Source organism: Ammodytes marinus (assembly GCF_949987685.1).
Source record: "Ammodytes marinus genome assembly, chromosome: 23".
Classification (NCBI taxonomy): Eukaryota; Metazoa; Chordata; class Actinopteri; order Uranoscopiformes; family Ammodytidae; genus Ammodytes; species Ammodytes marinus.
The window spans coordinates 5395328-5411598 of NC_137227.1; the positions used below are offsets into that span (position 1 = coordinate 5395328).

The 16271-nt window shown below is 41.4% G+C and overlaps 2 protein-coding genes across 2 annotated transcripts in view; one reads left to right on the top strand and one right to left on the bottom strand.

Annotated features, from left to right (window-relative positions):
- The window catches only part of krcp (kelch repeat-containing protein), a 6207-nt gene extending 5043 nt beyond the window's left edge, over nucleotides 1-1164 (bottom strand). Inside the window, exons 1-4 of the mRNA XM_080052252.1 lie at nucleotides 986-1164; nucleotides 489-650; nucleotides 246-327; nucleotides 68-127 (exon numbers count right to left, since the gene is read on the bottom strand). Of these exons, the coding sequence (XP_079908378.1) occupies nucleotides 68-127; nucleotides 246-327; nucleotides 489-650; nucleotides 986-1047 (366 nt within the window). The 5' untranslated portion in view covers nucleotides 1048-1164. The remainder of the gene's footprint in view (nucleotides 1-67; nucleotides 128-245; nucleotides 328-488; nucleotides 651-985) is intronic.
- A 7073-nt stretch (nucleotides 1165-8237) lies between these two features.
- On the top strand, nucleotides 8238-16138 carry cct7 (chaperonin containing TCP1, subunit 7 (eta)). Its single transcript, XM_080052254.1, has 12 exons — nucleotides 8238-8282; nucleotides 9854-9937; nucleotides 10031-10100; nucleotides 10651-10757; nucleotides 10911-11089; nucleotides 11238-11409; nucleotides 11560-11724; nucleotides 11819-12007; nucleotides 12539-12636; nucleotides 12746-12878; nucleotides 13749-13955; nucleotides 15276-16138. Exons 1-12 carry the CDS (start codon nucleotides 8277-8279, stop codon nucleotides 15501-15503), a joined length of 1638 nt encoding a protein of 545 aa, XP_079908380.1. The 5' UTR covers nucleotides 8238-8276; the 3' UTR covers nucleotides 15504-16138.
- The last annotated feature ends 133 nt before the right edge of the window (nucleotides 16139-16271 follow it).

Below are 16271 nucleotides of genomic sequence, written 5' to 3' on the forward strand. Positions count from 1 at the left end.
GGATATTTTGCTGTATCAATGTCTTATTTCACTAATATTAGTAATAGTAATCATTTGCACATGTTACCTTTGGTGTGTATTCTGTCACTGCCACCATGAGCTGTGGTTCTGACCAACCTGCTTTGACCTGAGGAGAAAAAAAAGTGCACAGGATTAATAAATATCATATTGTGTTAATACAGTATTTATAGATTTTATCTTAGCTTTGTTTTATTGTATTGTATTTTTTTTAATATGAACTTTACCAGGTTTCCTCCTTCCAAAGTGACGTCCAGTGTGACGCTGTCCGTCCACGTCTCCTCTTCCCACTGCTCCCATGACAGGCACCTGGGAGGACACAAGAAAAGATTAGTGATAGATTGTAGGTTATATTACGATATGAATACAGTGGGAGACAGCACCCAAACATATCACGACACAAGCGACTTTTACTATCTAAATAAGATGCCACAATGTTATCATGGTTGACGACATTAGAGTCAACCTACTTGTTATACGGAGTCAGTTTTCCGATAGTGATGGGCATCCTGTCGGCATCGTTGAGCTCCGCGTTGACGCAGATCCTCTCCTCCCACGGGCCGCTGCTGAACAGCACCACCTGGCGGACACTAGGTGGAACTGCAACAGACACCCTGCACGAGCCCTCAGCGCTGACACGGAAAGAAAGCAATGCAAATAATTATCAACCTCTATTTAATGCATAAAAACGGGCCTTGGGATTTGGTTTGAACGTGTTGTTTACTGGCGTATTTTCCACAAAGGCAGCTAAGTGACGTGCATTTCTCTATACACACGGTACACTTAAAGAGGCGCCAATGCGGAGATTTATGAAAGGGGCTCGAGACAAAACTCGTAAGTTAAAAAAATAAAAAGTTAATAACGCTTGAGCGTGGTTCAGAAACATGAATGTTTACAGACACAATATACATATTCACTAGGCTTATAACAAAACTGTTGCAAACATTTCTGGTTTATAATATCGTACCTCAGCAGCCTCTGAGGTGGGCAGTTCACTCCAAAAACCGCATAAATCCCGAAATCCTCCATCTTTGCGTTTCCCTCCAGCGAAGGCGTTTATAGTCGCAACCGTTTCTTGCTCTGCTGCTTTAATTTCACACTGCTTCTTACATAAAGAAAGACAGATATCGTTTCTATCTGCCTCTGTGCAACATCTCCCGCCACCGATATGTGTACAATATCCAAACTCCGCGCGAGTCCTTGGTAAGAGAATGTGAGCGCGCGTTTTGTCAGTGAGAGCATCTGTCCCGGGTGGAGTCTGCTCTAAAGGAACACACAGTAGACCTAGAGCACCGCCCGCGCGGTACATGCTGAATATTTTCTTGAGCCCACTGCAGCAGGAGAGTCACGAAGTAAGCCAATCAGAGGTCTGCATTAAGCAACGCTGCGAGACGTACCATAAGCTGCGTTCAAGAACACTTGTTACCATTTTTTGTTGTGGCGCTATGTGGCGTTCATATTTTGCATGTTACTATAACTAGGCCTACTGTTAATTGTTTTCATTGGCCTATGTTTGATTACATTTGAGCTTATTGTATTGTATATCTAATTTGATTATGTTTAAACTGTACTCGTGCTTTTTTTACATGTTCTTTCTTTCTTTCTCTTATATTAAGCTTATCTTACAGTTTTTCTCAGTTGCTTTGGTGCTTTTCTCAGATCAGAATGAAAATTCTCATAACTATTAGTTCAACCTCCGCAACATTTAGTCATTTGAGCACATCATAGTAGCAATTTCTCCTTCCTCTGAACAAATTGCAAATGCTTTCATACAATTCTCTGCTGTTTTATAACATTTGCTTATGTCATCATGTCAGTCAAAATGAACTATACTTATGGATGCTGAATAGTCGTTCCCAATAAAACTAATAGTCTTCATTTCATTGCTTGAGTCATTACATACAAAATTGTTGAACTAGTTATCAAATTCTGTCAAGCTAATTTTATACCTTTCTTTATCATTTTTTCCTGGAAATGTCTCCTAAATTGAACAATTGCTCTCAGGTGGACTTCAGCTTTCACTCACGAGGAGGTGTGTGAAGTATTAGTTGTACTTTCCTCGCTGCATTGCAAGGGATAATATCCGTTGTGATGTAGATGAAAATATGTGGCCAGACAGACAGGAACGTCTGGATGTGCCAGAATGATTTACCTATATATGTTCAGTTACAATATGTCCTGTTATATTGTTCGCATTTGTGCACAGCTCTACCAAAAGGGTGTTTTTTTATGTTTGTTCTAAATAAGTGACTGAAGTGTATTTTTCTTTTGCACAATGCTGTAGAATTGCAAAGAGCATATACAGTAAAAATGTGAAACATACATATTCAGTGTCTTGTACTCACTTACTCCCCTTACTACAGCAATGTGTAACTTTACTGTAGTTTTCAAATGGCTGTACAAGTAGTGTATAGTGCTGTCTTGAGAATTTTCAGGTAGTGTCACCGAGTTCTGACCTTTTTTTTGCATTGGAAAACACTGAGAGAATAAACTGTCATAATGAAAACTGACAAAGCCATTTGACTATCTTGTTCATAAACGATGGTGACTGAGAAAAACTGTAAGCTATTTTTTTTTATTCTGTTTGTGTTTACATTATATTTCCCTTTTATTTACTTATTTATTTTGTTTATGAAGGGGGCTATAGAAATAAATGCCCTGTGATCGAGAACAAATCACATCATCAAATGGCAGTCTCTTGGTTTGGTTTCTATCAAATACATTTTAGTGAAGAAAGAACTTACAATCAAATTATTCTTCTAAAGATATTTTTTGGCATTTTTATGCTTTATTGATAGTGTAGAGACAGAGGTGAAATGGGGCAGAGAGGGGAGTGACATGCAGAGAACGAACGCGGGCTGGAATCGAACCCGGGTCCGCTGCTGGCCGAGGCCCATGTGGGGGACGCCCTACCAACTGAGCTAAGGGCGCCCCCTTACAATCAAATTATTGATCATAAATGCATACGGTGGTTATGCAACTTGCTCACGGAATACAGTAGGGCAGGGCTCACCGTATGCATCTGGTTCATGTCATTTTCATGCAAATGTGTGTGATAACATGTGTCTGTCACCCTCTGTGTTCCTGGAGGCAGCAGCTTATATAAAATGAACCCTCATCTCTGAGCAAACAGTTGGAAGGAACCCGGCTGCCTCAAGAGCACTGCTCACCCGGGATACTGAAAGGTTCGTAACATCTATTTGACTGATTGTAAGTGTATAAGGTGCAAATGATCTACCTCTGGGTTTGCCATTGTACTTAAACCCTTGTTGCCCCCCTGTCTCTCTTTGTCTTCCCCTGCAGTATGACTGGATCTGCTGTGAACTCCTCTCGCCCCCCTCCAAAATATTACTGGGGAGAGTGTGACTATTCTGGGGATGATGCTGCTGAAGTTTCAGGACTTTCGGCGGGTCTGGCCATCCTCTTCTCCACCTTCTGCTTTGAGTTCCTGGTCGGTGTCCCGTCAAACCTCTGGCTCATCTGCGACATCCTCGGGAAAAGGTGTATCTTTTTTTTCTTTATTTGATAACATTATGGTGTGTAATACTACACCCTTTTTTAATATATAATTTAATGATGGGCATTCAAATTGATAGAATAGAATGTATAGACTAGATAGATAGATAGATAGATAGATAGATAGACAGACAGACAGACAGACAGACAGACAGACAGACAGACAGACAGACAGACAGACAGACAGACAGACAGACAGACAGACAGACAGACAGACAGACAGACAGACGGCCAGAGATAGGCTCATAAATATCATCATGAAACTTTGCCAGTTGATTACTTAGATTAAAACAATTATTTTTTGTTTTTGTGTGAATTTACTCCAAAGTTTTCGCAGAACAGATAAAAAAACACTATGTACAGGTCTTAAAAAGGCATTTCCGGCACGTTTTTAAGAACAAAATGTATTACACGTCCTTCTTTGTTAACCCCCTGAATAGTGCTGAGAATGATAATGGAAAGTTTAGTTGATCTAAGTGATTTAGAAGTTGAGCTTTCTGGTTCATAATATTGAAAAAACACAGTTGGATAGGAGAAATATACAGACACAAACAGAAAAGTTTTAGTCAAATAAACACCTAAATGTCCTACATTTAAACCTGCAGTGTGTAGAATTTTGGGTTTTATTTCCTAGCAGATTTTGTAGAAAGTAGTTATAATATCCATAAGTACATTTAATTTAGTGCATAATAGCTGAGAAATGTTTTAGAATTATAATTTTTTCCCTTAGAAAGGGTCTCATATATGTCCATATTTCTGCATATTTTGGACCAAGGCCTAGGGCCGCCATCTTGAAAGTGTCATAGTTGGAATGTCATCAGGTGCATTGTTTAAAATGTAGAATTGTTCTTGTCCTTGAAGGCCACTGTAGCTTCTGTTATTATTCTAAAGGGTTGGGGTTACCCAGGGAGCATTGCATTCTAGAACTTTGTAGAACTTTCTTGATGTCATATTACACACTGCACCTTTAAAACCTTTTATGTATAATATGATTTTGTTGTATTGTCTTGTTTTGATTTTTTTTTTACAGTACTGTTGCAGCTTTATTTCTCATGTACTACATCATTTACGTTAAAGGTCAAAGGCATCCGGTGTCCTTCCTGCAGACTTCTTCCCCCTCCACCTGGGCTTCATCCAGCTGCCCTTCTACCTGGCCATACCTCTGTTCTTTGTCAACCACTACTTGCTGCTGGTTCCGGCCCTTTTGACGGTGGTGACCTACCTGAACGGGCTGGTCCTTATCCTGAAGCCGCTGTTCCTTTCCCTGGTGTGTGTGGAGAGGTACTTGGCTGTGGTGCGGCCCATCCTCTATCTACGGTAAACACACACACACACACAGCACACAATTTTTGTCTGGTTGGAACCTATACCCTCAAACTGCATTGTGTGGTAGAGGGGTATTTGAGGAGGTGCCCTTTATTCATTTTTCGCCCATGCCTCTAAGAGAATCCTTGCATGCCACTGCCTAAGTGTGATGAAAACACAGGAAAATATGAATATTCATGTCTCTACAACAAGTAGGGGAGAACGGGGTAATTTGTCACACGGGTTGGTTGTCACAATCGTTATATCTCGGAACCAGAAGGTGCTGTCTGTGAAATTTTGGTATGTAAATATCCAGAATTGGGATAAGAGGTCACCTACATAGTCTTCCTTGGAGTTAGACTGCTGAATTTGAGGTGAGAGGACTGTTTGTGTTTTTCATGTCAAATTGAAAATATTTAGCTCCTCAGTATTTTTCTTCTAGGCTTTTACACAATGGGTTTATAACAAAACACTTGTTACCCATAAAAAGTGTGAAGGGTAAACTATAGTTTAGATTGTGGTTAGCAAGCTAATTAGTTGTCAGATGGTTGTTGGCATTGATGCTAGCAAAAATTCAAGTTGGGGTTGGTCGTCACATTTTTGGGGGGGTTGGTTGTCACAAGTTATCCAAAGGCTACAGCCAGAAAAGGAACCCAATAACGAAATAAATTGTCAAGCTGCATCCTCACTGACACCCCAAAGAAGGAAAGAATAGAGCAGGAAAAGGCAGCTAGCATGCAAAGGAAAAAGGGCAACAAAATCAAAACAACCCAGTGCATCCCAAACTAGACAAGCTGCCAAGGCTACAGTAAGTTATATAGGCCTATTTGTCAACTTGACAATGCAATTGCATTTTCAAATTTAGTTCTACTTTCTTTCCTTCTTTTCAAGATTATTCCCATTAAGATAACATTGTGACAAACAACCCCATAGTGTATGACAACCGACCCCTTGATGGGGTTGATTGTCACAATGTGTTAGGGTGTCTTCGATGATTAATTTCTTTTTTATTACAATAAGATAGAAAAAGTGAGGGGTACACATTTCAAGCCAACACTTTAAGCTTCAATGTAATGTAGGAATGACTATCGAAAGATGTTTAGGTGATGAGCAATTCTCAGTAGAGTAAAAAGTGTGCCTACTTACCCCGTTCTCCCCTACAGCTAGTGTTTGTAATTTGCTTGTTAAAACATATAGCCTTGGTTTGAGTTCAATGTGGTTTATCATGTGTTGAATCATGTGTTGCATTATGTGCGACTCTGTCCTCCCTATTCCTCCCTTCCCTCCCTGCAGGTTGAAGGCGCCTCGATACAGGTGGTCATGTGTGGCCGTCTCCTGGTGCATTTACATCATAATGGCTTCGGTTGCTGTTGGCGAGCGCTCCAATTATGTGCTGTGTGGGTTGTTCATCCCCGTTCTAGTCATAGACACCTTCTGTAGTCTGTCTGTCCTCAAAACGTTGCAAAAGCCTCCACCAGGAGATGGAAAGATGAAAGGGAGCAGTGAGCAGAGGGTGAATGGAGAGATGAATGCCATGAAGAAGAAGGCCTTTACCACCATCGTCATCATCCAGGCTGTGCTCACCCTCAACTACCTCCCTATGATCATCACCTTGTTTCTTGTTGGACATGTTGAAGCCCACACAATGAAGTGTCAGTTTACAGCCATGTCCATGGCTGCAGCCAACAGCTGTAGTTACCTGCAGCCTCTGCTCTACATGCACAAGCTAGGTATGCTGCCATGTACAATGGCAAAAAATGCCTAGTTCAACTTCTTGGATCATGTTTGGAAATGGGATGTCACCACTGTAATTTGAATAACGCGTTGGGTTAATGGCGCCTTATGGGTGAGGTAGATGGTAGAAAGATGTCACCTCTAAAGGCACCAGTAGATTTATGATAGACACCAGGGCCTACAGATATAGCTCCGAACATCTTTTAATGTTGTACAACGAACCATATATGGTAACTTCAGTAGACGTTCAAAATTGCCTCACCACGTCTTAACATTATATAGGCCTGTGTGTTTTCATATATATTTTTTTATATATAGGCTACACCTTTTTTACCCTAGACCGATAAAGGAATATATATATGGTAACTACATTTGAAGGTGTATTGATAACTATACAATGGTGACAAACATATTAATGAATGTAAAATGTTATTGTTTTTATTTTATTTTTTAAATATTTTCAAGTTTGAGGCCATATCATTTTTTTCATTATTATGGTTGTTTGTTAGTGTATTTTAGTAGTTTTATTTGTTTCTCTGCTGTATAAAGGGACAAAAACTACAATTCAATAAATCCAAAAGATTGTAATGAGGAGATGCCGTAAGTTTATTGCAGTATAAATCTGGGACTTTAGCTTATGTTTGGTTACATTTGAAACTATGTTAATGAAGCTCAAATTTGCCTCGATTGTGGGGTGACAAGACCAAATGAAAACAATTGTACAGTTGAATGAAACTTAGGATCCAGTGCAGCTGGACAATTGTACTTTTAAGAAATGCAAATTTACCACAGTGTACCTTGGCTCATTCTGTTTTGTTTCCATCAGAGTGTGCAATAAGTCCCAGGTGGCAGTGCTTTCAGAGAGTTTGCCTAATATAATAAAACCAGCTATGAATATACTCAATGACACCTGAGGAATTTGTTTAACAAAAAACAAACACACACGTCAACATTCATATCGTGACAATACTCTGGGTTTCAGGAAATATTTACATACAGTAAAATGCTTGGAAACGGGAACGTGATATGATGACCAGGCTGTGGTTGTCTCACTTAATTATTTTTTTAGACTCGACAGATCTAATAAATTAAAGCAAGCAACAGGTGATGTTTAAAGTAGGTCTATATCATTATATTATGATAATTATGATATTATGAGATCCTACATTAGCACACCTTTCCTTGGGCAACAGTGTGGAACCCCAAAGTACTGAGCATTAAATGAATAGATAGGATATTAGATAGCAATGATTCATATGTAAGCAAAACAGGTGCAAATTAACAAATAAATAAAAAGATTATGAAACATGATATGACAGGAAATGAAAGCGCAATTGGGAATAATGCCACTATAAAATGAACAGACTTTTGAAAGACGCAATGTTGAAAAAATATATATGATAAAATATAACTCTAAAAAACCCCAGTTATTATTCAAATAAGAGCAATAAAAAAGAACACACATTTACCAGGAAATATAAATGAATGTGATTGTTTGTTGCAGAACTTCAGAGGGGCTCCATGATAATAGGGATTGTGTTTTTATTAATTAATCAGCTTTACTGTACATACGTAATATAGAAACTTCCCATCGTTGACAAAGCGCTGTGTGGTGTTCTTGAACGCATCCCCCGACAGCTCAGATCTCGAACTGCATTGTGGGAAAGTCTGCCGGTAGGAAGCTTCTCGAAGGAACTGCAAAGATGATGGTGAGTGAATTAGCATCCATGCCCCGAACTCAAATGTGTAATCCATGTCCATCTTTCACTTTATCCTTGCGCATTTGGATTTGGACCGCTCTTATTATTGAGGACTGCCCTTTGGCGACACTGTGAAGCAATTATTTTGTGAAAAACTGACTGAAGATATTTTATTGTTAGCGACACCGTGTTAGCCTCGTAGGGTTAGCCTGTATCAATGGGCGGATGCGATGCTAACAGTGATGCTGCTGTAATTGTCAAAAGATAAACTACGCTGAGTTGCTGACGGCTTGAACGAGTCATTGAGGTTCTAAATAATGTGTCGTTTTGTTTTGTTAGCGTCTGTTACTGCAGCTTTGTCAGCCGGGTTATGGAGTTAGCTGCTGTGTTCAGCCTCTTTGTATTCCCAGTGAGTAACTGCGTAGGAAACAATTTAAAAAGAGCAAGCACGGACAACCTATTAAAGTGAATGTAAATGTGTTGCTCGGTTAATTGATCACTCAATGGCAGTTGTGTTCGCAGAGAGATTTTGGAGCCTTGTCTGACTGATGGAGAAATAAACAAAGACCAGACAAAAAAAAAAGCACCGTCATCTGCTATAAACTACCAGCTAATGATGAGAAATGAGTGGTGTTTTGTTTGGGCTTTGATAAGATGCTATGATGTGCTGTCTTCTGCAGTGAATAGTGTTATTAGTAGACTGTAAACATACATTTGACAGTGTCACTCAGCTGCATGCTTGTCCGACGGTAACAAAAGCATCACACCCAACACACCCTGCAGCCGTAGACAGTACCAGCAGCAGCCTGTGTGTGTCTGACCATGTTAGGGTATAGCCTTAAATGGTAAAGTGATAATTCCATAACTTATACACTGTTTGTGTTAATGCTGAGATATATGGCTGAAATGAAAATCACAGTAATATCAGAACATATCTGGGATATTATGTTTTAGCGGACTATATTAAATGCAAAGTAAATTGCACTGCACCTTGGCTAAGAAGATGATGGTAATGCAGTTTTTTTTTTTTTCACAAATATGTTACACCTACATGTAGCACTTTGTAGTTTGGCTTATTTGAAGCGAATGTACTTAAAGATTCTTGCTGTTCTGAGTTTGTGCCTTCATTGTGGAAGCATCAGCTAAATGAGATGGAAATGTTCTAAAAAAGCCAAATCTCAATGTTTAATTTGAAAAAAGTGTTCCCCAATATTTTTACTTGCATAAACATTGGGATCATACAAATATTGTCAATATATGATGTATGTATCAGTGAATTAAATTCCACAGTGCGGTTTATACATTTAAACCACTTCACCTGCAATGGCAGTTTTTTGCCAGTTGAAATCATAATTGTATACAGTACACTATTACCCCAGTATTCTACATACATATTTTATGTTATTGGTTTGGGTTCTGCTTCTTTTATTTCCTCACTTCCTTTCCTGTACGGTTATAGCTTCCTTTTTTAATATTTCTTTAAACTTCTGCCTTTTATCTCTCTCTCTCTCTCTCTCTCTCTCTCTCTCTCTCTCTCTCTCTCTCTCTCTCTCTCTCGCTCTCTCTCTCTCTCTCTCCAGCCCACACCAGTAATCCTGCTGAAGGAGGGGACAGACACGTCTCAGGGCATTCCCCAGCTCATGAGTAACATCAATGCCTGCCAGGTCAGGATAGTTACTTTTTTCTTCTATGTTCACTACTAAATGTGCCTTAAATCTGTTCCTAAAATGTTCCTGGTTGGGCGTTTTCTTCTCCAGGTGATTTCTGAGGCCGTCAGGACGACCCTGGGGCCAAGGGGGATGGACAAACTGATGGTGGACGGCAGAGGTGAGGAGAGACAAGGATTGATTTGATAAACCGATGATTGATTTCATACAAACACAGCCTTTCCCAGTAATGTTCTGGCATTAGCCCGGTAAGGGGTCATGTGTGAATGAAAGCCAGAATAGTTTTTTCAGAAATGTACCATCTCACAACCTCGTGCATTTGTAGGGAAGGCTGAAAGCTGAAAGTTACTGGGAGGCGCATGTAGTTACATCCTTAAGCCTGTGTGCGCCGAGGACAGGATTGACCTGTCATCTGCCGTGGTCAACCTTCTATTTCTTAGTGTTGACTTTGTCAGTCTAGGTGTAGACACTGCTAGGTGTATTATGACCCCCAGCTGGACGTCTAGCGCCACCTATTACCGGCATTGCCATGTCATGTGTGAGCAGCCGCAATATGGGAATGTTCCGGAATAGAGCTGCAGGTGTGAATAGGGAAAATCACTAGAGGTGCTGGGATTTACTGGGAACTATGTGTGAAAGAGGATTAAGATGAAGGAATGGACCGTAGGGATTCATCCTCCTCACCTAAAATATCTGTTTGTGTTTTCCAGGAAAGGCCACGATCTCCAATGACGGAGCCACCATCCTCAAGCTGCTGGATGTGGTTCACCCTGCAGCAAAGACCCTGGTGGATATCGCTCGCTCCCAGGATGCTGAGGTGTGTGTGTGTGTGTGTGTGTGTTTGTAACCTTTGAGGCAGTTTCTCTTCTCAAATCTATGTGGATATCTGACACAAAACAGAAACATCCATTGAAACCAACACAGAGACTGTAGGTTTACGTCATCTTTTTCTTTTCTGTACCATGGTTAGGTAGGAGACGGCACCACCTCAGTCACTCTCCTGGCTGCTGAGTTCCTCAAGCAGCTCAAGTCCTACGTGGAGGAAGGCCTCCACCCTCAGACCATCATCAGAGCCTTCCGCACCGCCACTCACCTCGCCGTCACCAAGATCAAGGAGATCTCTGTCCCTGTGAAGAAAGACGACAAGCAGTAAGTGTTAGCATCCACCACATAGCAGCTGTTTAGCATTTGAGGTTTGATGTCTCCATTGATGTATCATATGTTGTAGTTGAATAGAGCTTTGTAAAACTGCTGTAGTGCGTTTTCAAATAAACTGTCTTCCTCTGTGTCCACTCAGAGAGCAGAGGCAGCTGTTGGAGAAGTGTGCAGCCACAGCGCTGAACTCCAAGCTCATTGCCGGTCAGAAGGATTTCTTCTCCAAAATGGTGGTGGACGCTGTCTTGTCTCTAGACGAGCTGCTGTCTCTGAAGATGATTGGCATCAAGAAGGTCCAGGGAGGAGCCCTTGAGGTTTGCATCCTTTACTTTTCCTAAACCAACATAAAACTGACCTCTTTATTGGTGTACTACATGATATGACAACAACCTTTTTAGGTCAAGATAAACAAGTTTACGTCTGTCAGCCACCCATGTCTTACTCCTAATAATTCAATTTCACAGGAGTCTCAGTTAGTTGATGGGGTTGCGTTCAAGAAGACCTTCTCCTACGCCGGGTTTGAGATGCAGCCCAAACGTTACGACAACCCAAAGATTGCTTTACTCAATGTGGAGCTGGAGCTGAAGGCTGAGAAAGATAACGCAGAGGTCCGCGTCAAGAATGTAGAGGTAAGACGGCTGAAAACACAGCATCAGAATATCAAATATATACGTCTCTACTCCTTGCTCCCTGGGTTTGTTTTTTTAACCGTCTTTTCTGCAGGACTACCAGGCCATCGTGGACGCAGAGTGGAACATCCTGTACGACAAGTTGGAGAAGATCCACCTGTCAGGAGCCAAGGTGGTTTTGTCCAAGTTGCCCATCGGCGATGTGGCCACCCAGTACTTTGCAGACAGAGACCTGTTCTGTGCTGGCAGGGTGCAGGAGGAGGACCTGAAGAGGACCATGATGGTAGGACACACACGCACACACACACACACACACACACACACACACACACACACACACACACACACACACACACACACACACCCCTTTAGAGGTGCAGTGTATAAAGGGAACTGGCGTTTTTCAGAACAGACTTGGTAGAAATGGAATATAATATGCATAAGTATGTTTTGATTAGTGTATAATCACTTCAAAATGTGTATTTTTTAAAAAAGTATCTTAGAATGAGCCTTTTATATCTAAATAGGTGCAGGGCGCCCTCCATACTACTATATAACAAAATCACCTGAATCTTTAAAGGATGAAGTCTCAGCATTTGATTAGATAATAGTTACGGCTTCCAGCTGTCTGTTTACATCAGACTCACTGAAAAGAATCAACGTTTAAAGTATTGTGACAGAACAGCTAAATGTTTTTCAATTATTCACCACAAAATTACATTTACTCGTTATTTAAGATGGGTAGGTTTAAAAAAAAAAAAAAAAAAAAAAAAAGTAATGAGCTTGATAAAGACTGGTTGTGTGTGACGTGCAGGCGTGCGGCGGCTCCATCCAGACGTCAGTAGGAGACATGAAAGACGACGTGCTGGGACGCTGTGAGCTCTTTGAGGAGGTCCAGGTCGGAGGAGAAAGGTAAGAGGGACCAGTTGAGATCTTTAGCCCGTGGCTCTTGAGAGAACCCCATCTTTAGAGCTGACCTGTAGGACTGCTAACTCCTACCATGGTCTCTGTCTGTGTGTAGGTATAACTTCTTCAAGGGCTGTACCAAGGCCAAGACGTGCACCATCCTCCTGAGGGGCGGGGCAGAGCAGTTCACAGAGGAGACGGAGCGATCGCTGCACGACGCCATCATGATCGTACGCAGAGCCATTAAGGTGGGTCCACAATGCAGTGTGTGTGTGTGGTGTGCGTGTTTTTGTAGTCACTCCCAAGAAGGCTCACTCTTATGCACATTACGATGTAAATTGATGAACAGAATTTTGTGACTGTTAATTCCATCTATGACTTCTTTAGTTAAGTTGTTATAAGGACTCAGGAGTCTGTCACTTGATTTGTATAAAGAGATCTGCAGATTCTCGCGTCTCGTTTGAAAAATGGGTAATTCTACCATTCCTCGATGCTATTTGTTGTGTAACAATATTACAATAGTTAACATTAGTTACAATTTGATTTTAGTTTTATATTATACACATCAATGTGTCAGTTTTTGTTTATTTGTTGTTAAAGAGGGCAATGGAGGCCATCTTGGTTTAATCACGATATTAATACATTTATAATCTGTATACTAATTTGTGACCTTCGATTAGGCAAACTTTATGTTAAGGCATTCTTTTCTAAAGCTTGTTATCAATGGCGTTAACATTTATCTCTATTTCTCTGTCTGCGTGTAGTGAGGCTTGTGGTGCCACTTATCATATTTTATGCCACTACTGGATGTTTAGCAAAATGTTGAGATGTCAAGCTGTGTTGTCATGAAACTTTTATGGGGGAAGCATCTTACTTAGGAGGAGCAGGAGAGGGGTGCAATGCGGAGATTACCGATAGCTAAATTTAGCTCTGAACCATTTTATGTTGTTGAATTTGTCCCAAAAAATGCTGTTTAGAACTGGTTTTAAATCAAAGTAGCTGTATAACATAATCCATGTATCACTTTCAGAGTTGGAAAATCCATATTGATTGGTTGCTCTCTACAAAATGTATTGGAAACTGACCAAAAAAACTGAATGTACATTATCCTCTTCCAGAACGACTCTATTGTAGCTGGTGGAGGAGCCATCGAGATGGAGCTGTCCAAATACCTGCGGGATTATTCCAGGACCATCCCCGGAAAACAGCAGCTGCTGATCGGAGCGTACGCCAAGGCCCTGGAGATCATCCCCAGACAGCTGTGTGACAACGCAGGCTTTGACGCCACCAACATCCTCAACAAACTGCGCGCCAAACACGCAGCGGTAGGAATTATAACGTGCATTCCGTACCTTATCCTACACCACACACAATAAAGCACTAGGCATAAGGGCACTTTGAGTGCAGTTTTGGAAAAGAGGAAGTTAACGCTGCAGTTGAGAGTTTTTTTACTGTAATATTTGGCAAAACTGTCATAATAGCCATTCAGCTATATGTAGGTGAAGTGGTCTGAAAATATTTTTTTATCACTTTGCTCCCCCCTGCCTCTGTGTGCTGCCCCCCAAAATTGCCACCGCTCATGTTAATTTTGACCAATCAGAGCGAGGTCAGATTCTCCGTTCTTATTGGCTGTGGGACCTTGGCAACGACGTTGATGCGTCAGTTGCGTGAGCGTTCACGACCCTAGCAGTCTGACACTAGCCTACTGTTTGGTACTAGGCTACTACGGCGGACAGCGAGTAGCAATGTCTTCACAAACGAACCCTCAATTTACCATTCCCAGGATACCAACAACTAACACCGCTAAGACAGCAAAAAAACGAGGAAAGACGAATGTTGAAAAGTTAACTGCTGAAAGGGAGACGGAGAGAGCTCGAAAAAAAGTACACCGGCCATGTCTTCTTGCCCTATCACATCAAGACCTCTCCGACCGCGACCTCGTCCCCTTCCTCTGCCCCTCGGCTGCCTGCCGCTAGCAGCAGGACGTCCGCTGGCCCTATATAGCCCTCGTCCTGTGCTCAGTGTTGCCAACTCAAAGCGATTTTGTCGCTATATTTAGTGACTTTTCAGCCCCCCTGGCGACTTTTCTTTTCATAACAGCGACAAGCGACAAATCTAGCTTTTTTTCTGGTGTTATTGGTGACTTTTTTTCGCCAAAGCAAGTATCATCTCTTCTCAACGAGCAGCGGGAGCACTGACACACAGCCCGCTCCTCGCGCAGCAGCCCCTCCCAGCTGCGGTCAGAGCAGGAGCATAGATAGTAGGAGATACACACACACCTCTCCGCTCTGTTACAATTAGTTTGCTATCTTGCCTGGCTGTTACAGCTACTTTTGTTAGGCCTACCAGCACACTTACAATGATTTTAAGCTAACATACATGGTCTGTCTGTGATTAAAATGTAGATGCTCAATATGTACGTATGTAGTTATCATTACTAATGTTTAATCACCTCGGAATCGGACATGGTGTTTGTCTCCTGTCAATGTAACTGAATTCACATGAACGCGCATAGCTGTCGTTCGGAGGGAGGAACTACAGAAGGTAGAGCGTTGGGAAAACAGCCGCTGGGATCCCAACGGCTGAAACTCTCAACTGCAGCTTTAACGTAAATTGAATGTTGTGTGTTTGTCATTTGTCTGCAGGGCGGTATGTGGTACGGTGTGGATATCAACAACGAGGACATTGCAGACAACTTTGTTGCCTGCGTGTGGGAGCCAGCCATCGTGCGTATCAATGCTCTGACAGCAGCTTCAGAGGCAGCCTGCCTCATCCTGTCTGTGGATGAGACCATCAAGAACCCACGCAGCTCTGCAGATGGACCACCAGGGGGCGGTAGGGGCAGAGGCCGCGGGAGGCCACATGCTCACTAAGAGGGAAGCAAGAGCCAAGCCTTATTTTAAACTGGCATTAAAATCCAAATGCAAATAGAAGTTTCAGGTCACATTTAAACATGATGTTGACAAAGGTTGTGTTGATTGTAGCTTGGCACTTTTGACTTGCTTTTGGATTTGAATTCTAGATAAAATGAGGTGTCATAACCAGTTACAGATACATGGCAGGTGTAAGGAAACAAAACAAAAGGGGGAAAAGTTTATCTTGCAATTTCAAGACAGGTTCTTAACATTCTCTCAAAGATGGCTGACGTTACTTGTCATTTCTTTGTCACCTGTAGTTTTTTCTACTGAAGCTTTCACTTGGTAATGTCTCTAACATTTCAAGCACTGTATCTTTCCATGTGTAGCCACTTAACTGAGAAATGCAGTCCCCCCCTTGGTTTTGAAACAAACACACTCCTGCTCCATGTCAGCTCTTCCTCACTGATCCTGAAAGAGCTGTTTCATTTTCCACTCTGGTTTTGTGTTATGTGACAACTTGACGTGGAACATGGAAAGTTAAGCACTGATTGGATGTCGAGATGTTCTGAACCATTCATTGGTTACGCTGTGTAAAACTATTTATTGGACCATTCTCAATAAAGATCAATAAATTGACAGCTGAAATAGTACTGCTGACTGTGTTATTTCAAATATGTGTGGATCAACACATCATTAGAAGGTAAACTGTAGTGTTGTCTTTAAATAACAAAAAAATATATGGTATTGCTGTGGAATTATTAGGATAGCGTATGGATGATGCTT